The sequence below is a fragment of the Nansenia antarctica genome, assembly GCF_963989245.1.
Source record: "Nansenia antarctica genome assembly, chromosome: 20".
NCBI lineage: Eukaryota > Metazoa > Chordata > Actinopteri > Argentiniformes > Microstomatidae > Nansenia > Nansenia antarctica.
Window position 1 is genome coordinate 13112742 of NC_137693.1, and position 19576 is coordinate 13132317.

General features: G+C 39.9%; 1 protein-coding gene across 1 annotated transcript; it reads left to right on the top strand.

Annotated features, from left to right (window-relative positions):
- The first annotated feature begins 7 nt into the window (after positions 1 to 7).
- On the top strand, positions 8 to 8463 carry LOC308174499 (uncharacterized protein). Its single transcript, XM_080549581.1, has 7 exons — positions 8 to 1426; positions 1667 to 1703; positions 1834 to 3632; positions 4063 to 4111; positions 4270 to 6068; positions 6158 to 6194; positions 6293 to 8463. The coding sequence occupies exons 1-7, from the start codon at positions 47 to 49 to the stop codon at positions 7822 to 7824; spliced, it is 6633 nt and encodes a 2210-aa protein (XP_080405707.1). The 5' UTR covers positions 8 to 46; the 3' UTR covers positions 7825 to 8463.
- Positions 8464 to 19576: the final 11113 nt, after the last annotated feature.

Below are 19576 nucleotides of genomic sequence, written 5' to 3' on the forward strand. Positions count from 1 at the left end.
GTTCATCAGGTCTGTCACTGTTGCAGGGTTCCCTCAGAAGCATCTCATGGGTTTCCTTCCTTGTGATGTGGATGCTGAGAGTCTGTTTTACATGCTTCTCTCAGAAATACGAAATAAGTGGGGGCTGCGTATGGAGCATTGTCGCGGACTCACCTACCTGACCACAGGTAGTACATGCCAGAAAATGAAAGACCTCTCCAGCAGGATTCTGCAGGAATTTCCCCAGGTAGTTCTAGCCCCCAGCGACCCATACGCCTTTAACATGTGGCTGATCCGTTCCATGCCTATACCTTCAATCCAGAAGATTATGAACACAATCGAGGAGGTTGCTACAATGCTAAGGGGATCACCTGATCTTTGGCAAAGATTGGAAGGGAAGATCTTGTTAACATATGGCCATCTTAAAGGTGAAGTGGACAGGATCAAGGAAGCTTGCCAGAACCACTGGGAGTATGGTCTTGACGCTTTTCAGATCATGTTAGATATTCTTGAGCCATTCTTAACCTGCATCAATGAGGTGACCTCTGAGGCAGACCCAGACTCAGACACTTCTGAGCAGATAGCCAGGCTCAAGCCAGTCTTGAAGAATTTCAATTTCATCATCACCCTTGTTGTTTTGAAGAACACCCTCTGTTGTGTGAGCATACTTAACCCAAGTCTCAGGGGAGCAATCAGCATCAGCAGCACCTTACAGTACACAATCTCTAACGCCTTAAAGCTGGTCAATAAACATCTGCAGGAGATTGCAATATTTCACAGGAAATGGTTTTCTGATGCAGTTGGTCGGGCAAAGAAACTGGGGGTGGAAGTCACTCTGCCGGAGACCTCACCAGAGATGAGCGAAGTTGGCTCATCTGAAACCCCGCTGGAGGATTTTTACAGAGAGACTGTGAGTAGGCTGGTCTTGCAGTATCTTGTTCAAGAGGTGAAGAGAGTGTTCAGCACTGAGATGGTACGAATTCTTCGATGGCTCTCGTTGGTGCCATCTTACATGGCTGACCACAATTTCAGTATCCGTAGGGATAAAGTGGCGGATGCCAACTTAAACAACCTCGCAAGGCCTGACACATTTTATGATGAGCTTGGATGCTGGGAGGTCAAATGGAGACATGCGAGCAAGAAAAGGATCCTGCCGACAACTGTGTTCGCAACTTTGAAAATCCCAGATATTGAGTTTTACCCAAATGTGCAGAGCCTGCTGAGAGTTCTGGGCACCATTCCTTGTGTCAACGCAGAGGCAGACGTGTATGGGCAGTACAACATGGTACTAGAGCGATACCATTCCTACCTAAAAGCCACGCCAGAGGACCAGAGACTTTGCAACATGGCATTTGTTTTTGTCAATCAGGATGTGCACTTCAATGTTGAAGATATGGTGGAGTCCTATGTGCAAAAGCATCCCGACATATTGCAGTTGCTGCATATGGTAGGTGGATTTTAAAGTTTTATTCATTGTCCTTTCTTATTTGCATATTTCAACAAGAAATGTGTAGTGACTGTAATTACTCTACAACAACATTGCATTGCTTTTACATCATAATACATTAGTAATTGCTTTGTACATTAATTGCACGGAAAAGCAATTGAGTGGATTGTGTTAGCACACTATTGGAATAAGCAGTGTTCTACTTAATTTTGCTAATGGTTTTATTTTGGATGCCTACAGGATGATGATGCTGATGTCAAAGAAATGCGTCCCCCAGGTAAGGACATTGCTTTTCTTTCTTGTGTCATTGTGTAGCTCAAAAATATTTGACTATATAGCTATGTAGGCCTATCCAATAACTCCTCTCCTCCTATCCAATACTCATTATTGTCACTGTTTTATTTCAGTGTCAATCCCAGAGAATGATGGAAACCACGTTAAAAAGGAGAATGCTGAAGAAACACAAGAAACACAAGAAACACAAGTCATGCCTGTGGAGATGGAGACAGAAAGAGTAGGGCAACCTATGTGTGCAGAGACTGATAAAGAAGCATTAAAATCTGCTTTGCAGACTGCTGTGACATCTGCATATAACAGCCAAAGCAGGCAGACTGGAGAGGCATCTGTGGAACACGATGGCGAGGTAGAATACGTGTCAAAGTCTGAGATGAATGAAGTTCTCAAAGTATGCGAGGATGCAGTCAGAGAGGGAATTCTCTTGGAGGTGGGGAGTTCATTTTTCTCTCTGTTCATCGACCGTGTTGTTAGGTTGGGGGAGAAAGACTATCTTCCCCTTTTCCTTAGGTTTGTGGACAGTTCTGATGTCATGCGACTAGAGCTAATGGGGTTTCTTGACGTGGATCTAGAGTGTGATTCCATGTCAGAGCGCATATTGGAAATAATCACCAAAGAATGGCGTCTAGATCTGCAATACTGTAGAGGTCAAGCCTACCTAGGATCCGGTGATGTCTCCTACAAGCTAAAAGCTTTTGCCTGCAAAATCCAGGAGAAGTATCCTCTTGCAATATGCACACACAGCTCTTGCTACTCCTTCAATACTTGGTGGTCAAAATCCACCCCAGTACCCTCTGTGAAAAGAGCTCTTGACACTTTTGAGGAGGTTTTGATGTTTTTTGGTAGTATGCCTACACTTGAGAAACAACTAGACCATGTCATTGCATTTGGTCTCAGGGAAAGCTATGAGAAGGTTCAAGAGCTGCAAGGGAAGTTCTGTACCCTTTGGCAAGAAAAGCATGATTCCTATGAAGTCTTTGTTCAGATGCTAGAGCCCCTTGTTGAATGTTTGGAGAAAATCAAGAGCAACCCACAGAGGTGGAAAGCTGTCCTCTCTGAACAAGCTGGAGCACTGCTGCATCAGATAAAGGACTTTGATTTCCTTGTGCCCATGGTAGTCCTGAAGAACTCTTCCTCCTTCACCAGAGAATTGAGTGCTGGACTCCAGAAGGATCATTTCAGCGCTGCATCCCAGCTTTGCCAGATCAGTGGTATTGTGGCCACTCTGAACAGGGTAAAAACAAATATCAAGGTGTTTCACCAGAATTGGTTTGATGAAGCTTGTGCCCTGGCACAGAGTCTAGGTGTGCAGATAAAAGTGCCTGAGAATTCATCTTTGCCCAGAGATAACATGATGAAGCCTGCCGCTTATTACAAAGATGCTTTGAGTGTGCCCCTAGTCGACAACCTCATCAATGCTGTGAAGGATCATTTCTCTGATGACCACAAAGAGGCCCTAAATTTCCTCTCCTTGGTTCCATGCTCTGTGACTGTGAGTTACATGTTTGAGATACTGAGGTCAAAGGCTCCTCTCTATAGCAGTGATCTTCCTGATTCTGACAACTTCTTCACAGAGTTGTGCTGCTGGAGGGTAAAGTGGAAAACCAAAGTTGCGTCAGTGACTATCCCTGATACCATATATCAGACTCTTCGTCTGCCACTTATGCAATTCTTTGGGAACATCAATACACTGCTGAGGATCATGTCTGTGTTACCCAGCACAGTCCTGGAGGACTGTGGGGCAGTGATGCACCATAAAATGTTCCAAGAATACTTGAGGAACACCTGCCCCAAAGACCGGTCCCCATGTTTGGCCATGTTGCAAGTGGGAACCAACTTCAGCAGAGATCTGGACCGGATGGTCGCTCAGTGTTTGAAGGTCACGCCTCAGGCCTTAGAGGGTATATGCTTGGTAAGTTTCCAATATTCAATGATGTTTCAATGTATTGTTTGATATACGTCTTGTTGTGTTTCAGAGCACCCTACTATTGGGCTGCAATGATTATTCGAGTAGATAAATTGGGTTAGGGTTAGGGTAAATAAGTTGATCAGTTTTGAATTCCCATAATCAACATGCATTTTTGGCTTACCTTATCATTGAGTCATATGACTCCTAAAGTAATTTTTACAATGTGTTTTAGGATACTAATATCATGTTCCATCACCCCAAATTTTAAGAATTACTGTGAGGTAATGAGAAGAACAGACATATTGCTTTAGGCATAACGTTTCATTAATTCATGACTATAGAATATGACAGTTATTACAAGAAACAAGTCAATAGTTGCAGCCCTACTGTAAATATGTTCTTTAAGAATGTTTTTTACAAAATGTTTTCACAGGATAAAGAATCTAAAAGCATTATGAAGAACTCTGAAACCAACATGGATGGTATGTAGTAGATTTTTAAAAATTATTATTATTATTATTATTATTGTGTCCCACTAAATTATAATATATAATATATGATATAAACAGTTTTTGACACAAGTACAAGTGAAAGTAATTCCTTTCAATTGGATTGGCTAATTTCCCTTTTATATTTTCAGTTGATCATGACATAGCGGGAGCAGAAGAACTTGACACTCAGCAGTCTTGTGACAAGAAAGAGGATCAGGAAATGAAACCAGTGGATGAGAACGGGCACATTGGAGATAATCGTCAGAGTTTGGAAACAGTGTTCAGACTGGCTGCACGCCTGGGGAAAAAGAAGTGCCAGTTCTCTGAACTCTCCAAAGAGGATCAAGAACTTCTCATCCAGGATCTTGGCATGTGTCACTGGTTTGGAAGCGATGGCAAATGGACACTTATCATAGGGGAGGAGGAAATGGTAACAATTCTTATGAAATCAATCAGGGAAGAGATACGCCAAGAAATACAGGAGTCGCCATTTTTTTCTCTTATCACAGATAAACCTGTTACAATAGCTGATAAGAAGCATCTGCCAGTTTTTGTTAGGTATGTTGGTGAAAGTGCCCCAAAGGTAGAGCTCATTGGTTTTTTGCCTTTTGATGAAAGCTGCGATGTTGATGTTCAAGTGAAGAATCTTACTACGACTCTTACTGAAGACTGGGGGTTGCAGATGAGTCACTGTCGTGGACAAGCTTTCATGCGTGTGGGCTCAGGTTGTCACAGCCTCAAGAAAATGGCCCTGGATTTCCTTGAGAACTATCCTCTGTCAGTTATTACGCCCAGTGAGTCTTGTGGTCTTGCCTCTTGGCTGGCTGGAAGCATGCATTGTCTACCCGTCACAAAGATGTTGGATGTTGTTGAAGACCTTCTACTGTTCTTTGACCAGTCACCTGTCCTGGAGGGAGAGCTAGCACAAGCTGTGGATGGGCTACTGAATACGCCCAGGGAGGCTTTGGAAGAGATTCCAGAAACCTGTTGCTCCAGGTGGAAAAAGAGAGAGGACTTCTTTGATATTCTAGTGGACACATTGGAGGGAATCTTGAGTTGTTTGGATTCTGTCAGCTCCAGTGCCACTGGTAGTAGGTCATTACATGCACAGGTTCTCTCCACTGCTATGAAAGAGATGGACTTTATTGTCACACTTGTCATCCTGAAGAATGCATGTGCTCCTCTTCGAAACTGCAGCACTGTCTTCCGCTGTGGTAACCCTGCTGATATCATTGGGGAGGTGGAAAAGATCACTCAAATCGTCGAGACACTGAGCAAGATGCTGGAAAACATAAGCAACGTACACTCGCCCTGGTTTGAGGAGGCATACCAACTAGCATCCAAGCTGGCCCCTGAGCAAGTCTGTTTTCCAGAGCAAGCCAGCAGCTATGACTCTCCAGAGATGTACTACAGGGAGAACTTGAGTGTTCCTCTCTTGAGCTGTCTCATTGAAGAAATGAAGTTCAGCTTTTCTGACAGTCACTTAAAGGCTCTGAAGGTCCTGTCCCTGCTACCCACCTGCAATCCACAGCCCATCCTTTCAGAATCCACAGACAAGCTATACAGTCTCTACCAGACTGATCTTCCTGACCCTGAGACAGCAGAGCAGGAAATCAGTAACTGGGCAACAGTCTGGAAAGAGAAATATCAGGATGTTGCACCACCAGCTTCTATCTCTGAGACATTGCTGCACCCAGAATCAAAAAGCCACCCTACCGTGACAATGCTACTTAGACTGGTGGCTGTCCTACCAAGTGTGAGCATGGAATGTGACCTCATGAAGACCACTCTGAACTCCATGAGGGCTTTGCTGAAGAACACTGTCTGCAAGGGCAACAAAACTGACACTGTGATGCTTCTCATGCATCACCCAATTGTTCAAAGATTACAGGAGGTCATTGATAAGTGTATTGAAGTTGATCCACAAAGCAGCCCATGTCTTTCACAGGTAAATGAACAGCGAGAATAATTTTGATTTTACTTATGCATAGAAATGAAATCCTTATGTCTTTAACTAAACTGTGTTCTCTGATTTAGGTGAAGAAAATAGTTGAATGTCTGAAGCTGGAATGTGGTAAGTTAAAATAACATAAACTTGTGACCGGTCATGACCAATTGAGTGAAAATGTGGGAGGGGTTTATTTAACAGATATTTGTTAATTCTATGTTTAGAATTGAGAGCTGTGGATGCAAAATCTTCTGGACCTGATGAGAAAACTGAGTCATATCAAGCTGATATGGCAGGGAAACCCACTGCAGGAGAGCTGAAAGCAGATGACGATGTTGTGGGTCCAAGTCAGGCCATGTCTTTCTATGACCCACCTGTACGTGAGGAAATCCTCAAGGAACTCTGGGACTCCCAATTCTTCACAATCATAACTGAACGGGCAGTAGAGATTGAGGGAGAGCTCTACGTCCCCCTGTGTATCAGGTACTTGGACAAACAGGACACTCAGTGTGAGGAAACTGTGGCTTTTGTCCCGTTTAGCAAGGACCCTGCTTTGTTGGCAGACACCATTGAGACAGCCCTATCAGAGAAATGGGGGCTCAACATGGAATACTGTAGAGGACAGGCTTTGCTAAGTGTCAGTGAAGTGGGGTCTCAGATGAGGGATGTTGCTGCTGTGATATCACAGAAATACCCCCTGGCCATGCGGACAGTCAGCTCCTCTGTGTCTTTGAACGTGTGGCTAGCAAGGTCATCTTCTGCAGTGGAAGCAGCTGACAGTGCAGCTTCGGTAGAGAACATGTTGCAGTGGCTCACAGAGGACACACAACGACAGACCAAACTGGAAGATATGATAATTTTCATGTTCCAACATGATGAGGGGAGGGGTAATGAGCTTAGGGACAAGCTTATAAAAAACTGGGATAAGAGTCATGATATGCATGAGGTGATGGTAGAGCTCCTAGAGGCAATCATGCTGTGCTTGAATGAGCTGAAAAGTGAAGACAACAGCTCAGAGAGTGGCCAAGCATCGCTACTCTTTAATGCAGTCAGGAATTTTGAGTTCATCTTCTCAACTGTTGTGCTGAAGAATGTCTTGCGCTTGACCAAAAAGCTAAGCCAATCCCTTCAGGGCAAGCCTTTAGATGTATTACTAGCTGTGAATAGCTTGCCTGACCTCCAAACTTCCCTCAGTGAATTAAAGAGAGATCTCGACACCCATCATAAGGCGTGGTTCGAGGAGGCTGTTGCTTTAGCTTCCAAACTGCAGATTAGATTGTTGCATTCCGCACTTCTAGAACCCCTGAGTGAATTTTACAAAAAATCTGTGAGTGAGAAGGTGGTAGAGCACTCCATTGCTGAGGTCACTGAACTCTTCACAGAGCAGGTCATAAGTACTCTGATGTGTCTGGAGATTGTGCCTTATGCCATGTCAAAGTTGGAGAGGACTAGTGTAAGTGTTCATGTAATCCGCATGTACAAAGACGACTTGCCTGATATGCTCTCACTCCACACAGAGATTAAGTCTTGGAGAGAGAAGTGGTTGGATCCCATGCCTGGGTATCTCCCAGCCACTGTGCTCGATACCTTGAAGGCATCAGATATTAGGAGCTTTAGTAACATTGAAACACTCCTCAGACTCTTGGTCATCTTACCATTTTCGCGGAAGGAGAGTACCTTCAGGCAGGGAAGGAGAAGCCTACAGGGATTCATGCAGCAGGACAAAATGTCCCTATCTGAACTTCATCCGCTGTAAAGGTTGAAGGCATTCCCTCAAAGCTCATAACCATAAATCAGGTGTCCGAGAGGGTGTCATATACTGCTGACCCATTGTATCCTTGACTAAATATCAAATCTTAGGTCTCAATACTTTTAACTTACTAGAAGACATTTCCCTGTATACACAAATATTACACATTTTATTTTTTGTTTTCCTGCAAACATGTATTTTCTGTTTAAGTTGTTTGAATAATTGTACTGCCTAATGGGACCAATGTCTTGCCAAAAAAAGCAATGCTCACCTGAGGGTTACCAATGCTTGTGCCTTTATGCAAAACTAACAGTCAACCCCATGCATCATGAGAATACGGATGTCTGAAAATGACAGTCCCATCAGGCTTTTGGACTCTTTTTTTTTCATTATTTTTTTTCAACGGTATCATGAAATAATTTGAACGGAATTTAAGAATCACTTGGATCTATTCATTGTTAATTCGTAAGTTGTCATTTACTCCCTTGGCACAAATAGAAATGGTTAGGTCTAACATGTTGGTGTGTTTTATGATGATTTCTTAGGATTCCTGTCGATTTAGAGGAATTGATTTTCTGTAAACACGTCTCCAAATACTGTCTCCTTAAGAGGAAAACATATATATATTTGTCCAAAAAAAAAGAATAAAAGTTGTACAAAAAAATAAAAATAAGTCTTGACGTTTTAATTGTATCAAGTGTACCAAGGAGGTAAACTGATAGTACCAACATGGGTGGAACGTTTTTTACAATGGACACAAGAGGGCATAATAAGTCTTGAAATGTTTTTCATGGGGGACATTATTTAGCTTGCATGTTAAATGATTTGGGCTACTAGTACTAGGCCTACTAGTTTCCATTATTGACATTCACACAATTAAATCAACATATTTGTGTTGTATTGTACCGTTTGTGTTAATCCATGAAGTTAAACGTAAACTTTTGACTATTTTTTGGGGGGCGGGGCTTCAGAATTTTTTTCTTTATGTACGAAAAATGCAATGACAAATAATTTGGTCAATAGTTTGAATAGAAGCAAATGCCTACCTGCCCCAATATCCAGGTTTGGACATTTTTATAATGGTTAAGCTTTTGACTTAATACAACGCTTCCAAAGCTAAAGATAATTAGAAGCTGAATAGTCAATTGCTTGTTGATGCCAGGAATATGTTTAAATGTGCCTCGACTATTCTAGGAAAAATATTAATCAAGCACTAGTTTAGATATCAAAGTTCAGCAAACGTCTCCAATTTCTCAATTGCTTGTCATGCTGTGCCTGTGACCAGTATTTCTGACATTGTAACAGAAGCTAAATGGAGTGGCATTTGATGTTCTAATTCAAAACAGAGTAAGATTAAGATGTGTATTTCTCTATTAACATGTTTTTGTTGGATCAGAGTAGTTCACAGCCTTTTCACTAAATTGGTAAAATACAAGAACCCTCAGTTCTTCCAGACTATGCATTGCTTCCTACCCAGCATGATTCCTTTCATTTTGTTATGGTTAATGTTTAATACATTCTTCCTTGTTGATGGTTCTCAGCAAATCCTTACTCTTGTCTCTCGGCTGGGCATCCATCATTGAATATTGTTTTCAAGGGAGAGCTTCAAATCTTGAAGGAAGGTTGGTGTCGTCTGTGTGATTCTGGGCTCCTGGTCAGTTTAGGGCAATAATCTATGGTTTTTGGGGTTAGCTGTTGTGGGGATGGCAGTTCAGAAGGGTAATAAACTCTAATGAGAGCAAGATAATTAACAAGACAATGCAATAATTGCTCCCACAAATCAACCCTTTATGGTACTCAAGCACTTCATTAGATTAATAATAGGCTATATGAGTCTTTTTCTCTGACTAAGCATATTAAAATGATATAATGGAAAGTGTTTACCTAGCATTTAAGCTAATGCAAGCAAATACGGTACAAATGTAATTTCTATGCATTTTTGGGTTGGTGAAACCACTTATTTTTCATTTCCAGCACTGAGTTTATCAGGATGACAGAATGACTTGATAATTTAAATTCCTGTTCTTAGTTTTAATTAATTTGTGAAAACATGGACAGACAGATGCTCTGCAGATATGCCAAATCCTTGTCCCTCTGTCATTGTTGGGAGCACTCCAGTCATTTCTAGATTTTGAGTGAGGGATCAGATTGTGTGCCAGATTGTTTTCTTCAGTGTCTGGTACTCAACAGAAGGGGTAGCTATTGAACTGTGATTCTGTGGGCTTCCAACAAGTATTTACATTTGAGACAGCAGATTTTGGAATACTCCCCTAAACCCATAGGCATAAATGTATGTTCTTAATTGTTCCCCACAATGAATTCGGAAGGGGACTATGGTTCATTCTCTGTCTGTTCCTATGTCACCCGCTTTATATCCGAAGGCACTGGGACCATTTTGATTAAATGTTTATGAATGATGTATCTGGCCATAGACATTGTTAGGAGTTTCAAGGTGACATTGATTCATCTTGTTGATGGTGCGGCTAAAGTTATTGTTAAAAACGCCATAATAGGGTGCAAAGAACCTCAGACCGCACCTTTTGACCAATTGACTGTTTTCAAATAATATTAATTCCTTCCTTGGAAATTATTCAAATCACCACAAGCTCTAGTAACTTTTAGGCCTACCTCAAATCCGCGGACTGCCTTCAACTAAATGCAGCTGTAAGAAGCAAGACTGATAATGAATCAAATAAGCACTACACGTTCACTTTTGAGTCATACATTAGAATCACTATCACCAATTCACACAGATCGGGGAGCCAAATCATTTGTGGGGGACAACATGTTTACTGTACACATCTTTTATGATCATTTGTGTTGTGAAGAAATCCTTCGAGGACAGATTAAGAAGACAATCAAGACCAATTTATTTTATCACCACGGTTCTGTCCCTGTCAAAATTGTTTGTCTATCTGTTGATATGGAGCATCACCATCTGAAAGAATGTTGACCTCACCTATAATGTTGGCCTACTTCAAGTGGCATGTATTCTTCCTGTGGGCTGTAACTCCGGAGCCTTTCCTGACAAAGAGTTGATTGTTGGTGCTCAGCTCAGTGTGAAAGGTGCATCTCCATGTCCTCGGTCAGCTGCTGAGCAAACGGATCTGTCTCTGTTGTGCACCGCCAGACGGGCGAGCCCCTTCTCCTGTGGCCCATCCAACACGAGAACTCAGATACTGTGGCCCATCCAACACAAAAACTCAACAGCAATTAGCATTCTTAGATGGGGGAGATATTGTGTCATGTTGAATCTTTTTGTCTGATTGTTTTTGGACTCTCTAGATTCCTGCAAGGAATACCTCCTCATCTCCCAGCAAACAAGGAATTGCCATAATTGAACTTCAGGATGGGTTTCAAGGTTGTGCACTGATGTAAGACCTGTGGCACTCTGTAATCATGTCCATACATAGCTAGGATGTAACTACCCTCTGGAGGGAAAGGCAGAGGGCTTAAGTGGATTTTATTTCAAGGTTCCTTTGCAGAAAAAAAAATGGCCCCAGATAGAATTCAGAACCACCAACAAATCGACCATTTGGTTTTAGTTAGTTGACGATCAAACCCAGAAACACTATTATGCTCTCGCCATGTAAAACTAAACCTTTCTATATACAGGAATGCCATTGATACATCTGTTATTCTAATGCTGTATGTATTTACAGATATTTGAGATATTAATAACTTCTGAAATTTCCTCAACACTCTCCCCTGACGCTAGGGTATTAGTAATCTATAATTGTTTGGCTAGAACCAGTTGGCCCTGTAAAAATGTATCCCTTTGCCAGTAGAGGGCAAGTGGGATTACCTTTTGACTTGAGATGATTAAATTACTGCTTTGGTAATCCCTTTTTCTTTTGCTCCACTCTCAGAATGAAGAGCCACTCATTTATAAGAGTGCTCTGATCCCCCTCCAGTTGCTCTGATAGAGGAAGGAGTTATATGAAACAGATGTTACATACTGTACATACATTCTGTATCTGCACAACTTATCTATTGTGCTATTCAGAAGCCTGTGGTGGTCACGCTTGCCCCGGTAATTCCTTAAGTAACATCTTTCTTTGGGCCAATGTTCATGGGAGGTGTTAGCAGAGTCAAACTGAAGGAAAGCACCACGCAAGGTTCTGCTCAAGTCATCACTTCACCCAGGTGGTTTACTTCCATCCTGTCTCTTCCCTTATCACCTGCTCTCCCCTTTCCTGCTCTTTCAGCAACACCTTGTCAGACATTATAATATGGTCCCATATGATGGAGGGTCTGTATAAGCCCTCACTGCCATCAGTAATGTTAAATGAAATGTCTCTTTCTGTGTGTGGCAAAAAAACTGTTTTTTAAAGGTCAAAGTCTCATAAGGTTTTAAGAGATCAAGAATGTCATCTACAGCACTACCTTCTGTTGACAAACCATGAATCAATGAAGACTTTCATAAGTGCGTTGTTAACCCTTTATGATATTAATCTGTGTCATCTGATAACTGTAGCAAGTATAGACTTGATCCAGAGCATATTTAACATGCTAATAGGACATGATATTGACGTTTAAGAAAGATGCACTGATAAAAATGCATAATTTCTCTTTAGGAATCATTAGCCAATGCTGTTGGACTGTTGAATGAATGAATGGATAAACAGTCCAACACTGTGTAGGTGCAAGCTTGAGCACTCCTGGAAATCCACATGAAATGTTTTGAAAAGTTCCACCCATCTGTCACTTGAAAGGGGTCAGACTCCTCAAAGGACAGTTGAAGAATGGTTCTAAACAAATGGTAGACAAAAAATGTGGTCCAATCTCCTCCTGTAGATCATTGGATGGTGATGGTTGTTTCTTTGACAGTCCCTGCTGTGAGGTATACTTTTGCCTGTTTTCACAAGGATGCACCAAGCAAGATCACATTTTCACATTGGTGAGCTGTACTGAACAAATCCCCTTTGATGATGCTATTTGTCTTTGTTGATATTTGGGATTTTTTTGTGCTTTCATTGATTACGGTGTTAAAGTGACAGTTCACCCAAATTACAAAATCTGATATTTGGTTCCTTACCCTGAGAGGAGTCTATGAAAAAGGGCAATCCACATGGTGGTTCTGTTTATATATATATATCTAATAGCTATTTGTTAGCTAATTCTTTTTTTCTTTTTTACCCAAAAACCCAAGGAAGTCTAAATCAGCTTGTTTGATAGAATTTTTCATTTTTCATTTCATAGAATTTTGATGATCATCATAACATAACATCAAAACTAATTTAGGGTCCTTACTTACCTACTTTCATTGTTTTTTGGTAAAATAAAATAAAATAATAATAATTGTTGGTTAGTACCCAGATAAACAGAGCAAAAGTTTGGATTGAAGTCTGTCCTTATAGACTCCTTTCAGCTTTCAGGGTAAGTTAAATCACAACAATTTTATTTTGTAATGTGGGTGAACTATCCCCTATAATAAACTTAATAAACTATAAACTGACAACTGAGTTTTGTACTATCCTTTACTGTTGAGTGTTTGGTTGTAGGCATTTGATGAAAGAGGAAAACTAGCCATTGTTGTGGGTTTGAGTATGACATCAATTATTGTTACCATTTGTAAAATAAAAAAGCTCTTGTGCAGTACAAAATGAATGTTGATTGATCTCTATTCTGTTTTTTTATTCTTTTGATTTTTGAATAAGATCTGTTGGTCATCATAGATAACAGAGTATTATTTCTGAATGTTGCATTAATTGTAACAAGACAGGGAGAGTTATACCCCACCCATCAGTGGTTTAGGAATGCATTTTCTTTCAAACGAAGCTGTGCTTTCAGTGAGAATCTTGGAAAATTAAAGCTGAGACATATGTTTCTGACTTTTCATCGGTGAAAGAACACTTGATTCAATTGGATTGTTTGTCAGCTTTCTGATAGATCTTTCTCACAAAATATGTTTTTGTGGCCAAGCCAAGTACTGATGTTACTTATTTGATTGAAGTGACTAAACTCATATGTGCCTGTTGATGAGAGCATATTAAAGTCCTCCTTAAGTCCTCTGGCTAGTTTGTTGTGTAAGTGGTAACAATGTAGTTTCCTGTAACCTCAGCTCTCCTTCCTTCTGTGTACATGTGTTCCATCATTTGAATGCTTGCTGAATTGAAATTAAATTAAATGCAGAAAGGATTTCCATATATTAATAAAAACATAAAAAACCTGTGTGAGCCTGAACCATCGTTGAATCTTCATTGTGCAGTGCCTATAACAACAAAGAAATCAACCCCTTCCTTTGTTTTACCTTTACTTTATACTGTATGTTGAACTGGAGTAGGTTAAAGTCCCCCAGTTAGAATGAGTGAAGGAATCTGAGAGATGCTAAGGCCAGCAGAATCATGATGAAGCTTCTAAGTCTGATGTTTCGAAACACGGGAGAGGAGGGATAGAGGGATGAAAGGCAGTTCCTCACAAAGTCTTGAATAGATGCCAGTCAGTCCAGGCTTTTCATTAGGTAACGGTGACTCACGGCCTATTCAGGGCCAGATCACAGAGGTGAAAGGTGAGTGGCCTTATCTTCCCCTGGCCAGACTCTAAATATTGGTCTGATCCTCTTGAGATAGGAGAGACAATGGGCTTACATTGTGGGCTGTAACAGTCCTCCCAAACATTTAAGAACTGTATTCAACCCTCTTCAGACCCTCTGTGTGGTAGATCAAGCCATTTTGAGTTAAAGCTCTAAATACATCCATTCTGTACTGTACTTCATACAAAGTTAAAGCTCTATATACATCCATTCTGTACTGTACTTCATACAGAGTTAAAGCTCTATATACATTCATTCTGTACTGTACTTCATACAGAGTTAAAGCTCTAAATACATCCATTCTGTACTGTACTTCATACAGAGCCAAGTTCTCTCCTCTTGTGCCTCTTCACATTAAATGTGACGTTGACAGAGCAGGGAAAAAGAATATAATTATACTATAATATAAGATATGAATAAATATAATATAAGGTGACCAGACATCTTTTATTTCTTTCAATGCTTTGTCCCCAGCTAGAGCTGTCACCAGAAATGTATTTTAGGCACAACATTACTTCCCCCCCATAATTCAATTATGTCCCCAGTTTTACTCTAAATAGTCTGTTAACCTAACTGTAGCATGCAGGGGTTGTATTGTATAAGGTCAATATATAATATTATATATACATATTCCCAGTTCATATTATAATACATTATAAATATATTCATAAAAAGCATAGTTATAGCCATATATAGTATAATGATTCATATATCAATACTTCTAATGGATTATAAGTATAATTAATGACTTGTTAGGTCTTGTAATGTAATGCCTCATGCCTCATTGCTCTTTTTGTCTGTTTTTCCCCTCAATAATTATTAATTATTGTAATGCCCATTGGTGTTATACATTGCTCACATTTTGGTCAATGAGCTGCACATCATTCATATTGCATTATATTCATAGTTATGATAGTTTAATTATAAGCCACTACAAAGTCATCTGTGAAAAATTATGACATTTCTCAAGCATAGATGTGAAAAGTGACCAACAGTGAATATGTTTTACATTACTTGACCTTACAAGCCATTATGATCATACTTATAATGCATTATGATTAATGGTATATAATTATGAATCATTATATCAAACTGTGAATACTGAATTCTGAACTGTATTATAAGTCCAAGGGCCGGTTTCACAGACAAGGCTTAAGCCTAGTCCTGGACTAAATCACACTTTCAATGTAAAATCTCCATTGAAGATGTTTTTTAGTCCAGGATTAGGCTTAAGCCTTGTCTGTGAAACCGGCCCCTAATGTATTAGGGATATGGACTTCATTGTTACCAAAATAATTTTCTCTTCAAAAAGTGATTTAATTTCTACAAAGTCAAGTGGCATTCTTGTCCCTTACAGAACAGCCAAAAGGTTTCCTCTCCCCCTTGTGTTGGTTGAAAGGTGAGATGGGAGATCAAAGGCGTGTGTGTTGATCCTGGCTTAGACAGGAATGGAGAGCCTCTGTGTAAAACGGTCAGCTCTGAGACTAGGCTAGTTCTACAGTAAACTCTTCAACCCTCTCTCCCCCCACACAAGCACAACCCATGCCCATTCACAATTGACTGCTATAAAACACATTTCACCCTCTCTGGAACCAGAAACATGGCATAGTGCAGTCATACTGTAAATAGGATACATGCTTAACCCCCGAGAGTTCCTTAAACACATGTGACTGTCAAAGACCACTGGATTTGTACTGTGTTTGCCAAGTGGATTTGGCTATAGGAACCCCTTGCACTGAGGGGAAGTGGGCATGTTCTGGTTCATAAATGTGTCTACCCCACATGATCAAACCTGCTGTAAGACACCGTGACAGCTCCTAATCCCTCCTCCCCTCTGGAGAAGCCAGGGTAGTATATGCTAGCATGTAAGGTGCGGGTAACAAGGTCAGTGGTTTAAACAATGTCTGCAGGCAAGTCTGGCGCACAGCCCACTCTTGGCTGGATCCTACTAGTGGAGGTGGAGGTGGTGGTGGTGGAGGGGGGGCAGTCACTGAGAAACAATCCATTCATTTTCTTTTCCATATGCCATGATACTTAACCATAACAGGAACATATACCTTGGAGGGCTCATAGAGGAAGGAAAAGTAGCTGTGATAGTAGTGTCGTATGTGACAATTAGACTGTAAATTAAAGGGGCAATCTGGGATTTAAACAACAACAAAGCCGTCTCCCTACCACTTTGTTGGTAAACAGCTGAGAGATGGGGCTGAGAAAGGTAACAAATCTCAAACTCATAAAAGGAGCTATGGATGCAAGGACGACTATCCATGAGACCACAGTGATAGTTTGAACCATGTTTCCAGGCTACACAGTGTTTGTTTACAATAAGCCTACATTGTATACAAACAAATTGATTGAAACAATGGAGTAAAACAAGCTTTGTTTTGGGTTCTGATGGGGTAAGAAAGTTTAACTAGTTAATGAGGCATTTATAATGTATATTCTTCAATAATCAATGGATGTACTAATGCCATTGCCCCTTTAAAAACTCGCAACAAAGCATAATTCTAATTCAGATCACCAAGAACACACATTCCATTTAAAATCTCTGTTGAGTGTGTTGATAACCAGTTCACAACTGGAACCTCCGTGGTCTTATCATATTTCTAAACTGATTAACTGGAATTGACATACAGTAGCCTATGATATTATATATTATAATCCCATTTCCAAAAAGCAGCGTGTCAATGGATAGCATTTCATGTTGACATATTCTCCCATTTCAACAAACGTAACATGAACATCGATATTGCTGTCAACATGATGTCTGGCTCAGCATTGTACAATATATTATATTGTGTCTTTTTATATCACTGGATGCAGTATGTAACCTAATTGCAGGAATCTACAGTTCTATTGTTCCATACAAAGCCAGTAGCACACATGTTTGTGTTTGTTCGTTTTTGGGATAAAATATTAAATTTCAGTACAAAACCTACCGTGTATTAGGCTTGTTTGATAACAGCATTTCATATCAGCCCTTAAAGGATGATTCATGGATATTTGTTGTGCACTGCTTTCTCTCATAACGTTTTCCACAGTTAAAAAAAAAGATAAAACACTGGAAAAGTGTTAACAGAGGAAACATTCTTAATTATGTTTTTTTTATTTCAGAAACATGGGTGTGTGTGGTTGTTACTGTGGGAGGCATTAAATGCAGCCTACGGAATTCTCTACAAGAAGCGAAACAGCATGAAAATGCAGATGGGATAAGAGCGATAAAAACTAAGCGCTTGTCCTTGCTGCTGAAATTATAAAAGTGACATTTTTTTTACGGGCAAGATATTTGAGGAAAATGGTCTAGGCTACTACAATTTTTTTTTAATGATTTGTTTTATATCGGGAATAATGTTTAATTATATTCTTGATTAAATCATTGGTCATCATGGTCACATGTTTCTTAGGCATGCATTAATTAATAGATAGTGGCGGCAAGTTATCCTGATAATGGTAAGACAATATGCTTCATGATTCTTTTGATAAAAACAGACCTCATAGTAATTATAATAATTATAATTATAATAGTCTAATGATAAAAAAATAACAACAACAATAATAATGTTACATAATTATAATTATAATTATTATCATAATAATCACTTTTGTTAGACTATTATTTATATTATTCATATTATTATGCCGTTAATCTATTGATAATACATGCGTTATCATAATCATTGCTGACATTAGACTATTGTTATCTTATGGGTAATAAAGGTCAGTATGAAGATATCGTGGAAAAATAGGCTATATCAATAGGATCGCCTTTAGCACAATTGTCTGTCATGTAAAACAAGATCATACAATATTTCAAACTCTCTCCTTGAAAGTCAAAATCCAGCCGCTCTGTTATGCTAATTGTGCCTGACATCACTAGTGAGATCAAAGCGGCGCAGGAGTACTTATGAGTCCGGCTGCTTCTCTGCCAGAGTCCGACACATTCAGTCCGCTGAAGCCCTGTGAGATACATGAAGCCCTGTGTGAGAGAACCACTGTTCTGCTGGGGAGTTAAATGATGCTGCTTTCCTCTTATTTGGAGTCATATAGGCCTATATTGCGAAATTGTGGATTTACAAATATTTATGGAGCATATTGAATAACAAGGATATAAACCTGCGGAATTTATACATCGAGATAGGCTACACGAAAATCATTCGTGAGAAGGTGAGGCGCAAGTTCTTATCAAGTGAATTTCACTATTTCCAGAATTTGAAGGATTATTTGTAATGTGTACATTTGTAAATGTTTAGATTGGTTGTAACTATTTGAATCTTATCTCGTAGGCGAATTAAGTAGACATTCTACTCGTGGTTTAAATTGGGATAGATTAATTAAGCAGGTTTTCAGGAGAACGTCTCGATTGTATAACGTTTAAGGAGTTTAGTAATGGGGTTTTAAGATAAGTTGATTTTATTTACCTCGCAATATGCATCTATGGAACGTTTAACAGAATCAACAATTGAAGGGGAACGAGGTGGGACAGAGAACAGAGCACATTACAGTAGGAATGGACATTACAGTCCAGTAGGCTACATTAAGTGACTAAACATTATAATGGAAAGCAATTTCTGTGACAATAATCATCTACGCAACACAATCTCAATTCAACCCTTGCAAGCACACAACTGTGTCCAGACCGCCTAGTAGTCCATTGCACCTCAGGTAAAACAGGACCTCGGGATTACAGCAATACTTGACTATTATTTGTTGCAAATAAATAATAACGTGACTTTTTTTTCTCAACTCTAAATTAGGACTAAAAAGTGGTTGGTTGTTACATGTTATAAAGCAAGCAGTTAGTTTATATTTTCAAAGGGTCTGATGTTGCGATCTTGAAGAGCTCGTTGCGCTCCTGTTGAGACAAATGAAGGTATGACCAAACGTAGTCTACACATGGTTGGAGATGCGTATAGGAATAATTATATTACAGTAATACTGTATTAGCTGTCATATCTGCTTTTCTTCCCATCAATAATCAGCGAGGGGAGGATGTATTTGCATAGATTCAAAACTGACCTCAAATAGATTGCTTATCGTCACATAACAATCAAAATCATCTCTCTGATGTCTGATGTCCAACCGTGTCCGCTGGAGGGGAGTGTGCTGGTCTGTTGTTGTCTACTGATCATATTATCTCAAATTCCGTAGATTTTCCTTAGTGAAGCAGAGTTGACACTTCAGAATAGGCTATGTTTAGAAATTACAATTACAGGTGTGCGCATT

What these genes read in the sequence shown, in the direction of transcription:
- LOC308174499 (XM_080549581.1), top strand. Translation starts at nt 47, where the DNA reads ATGGGTTTCCTTCCTTGTGATGTGGATGCTGAGAGTCTGTTTTACATG. An exon ending in GCAGCCCATGTCTTTCACAG is followed by an intron (nt 6,069 to 6,157) that starts GTAAATGAACAG and finishes TCTCTGATTTAG; the next exon opens with GTGAAGAAAATAGTTGAATG. An exon ending in ATGTCTGAAGCTGGAATGTG is followed by an intron (nt 6,195 to 6,292) that starts GTAAGTTAAAAT and finishes TTCTATGTTTAG; the next exon opens with AATTGAGAGCTGTGGATGCA.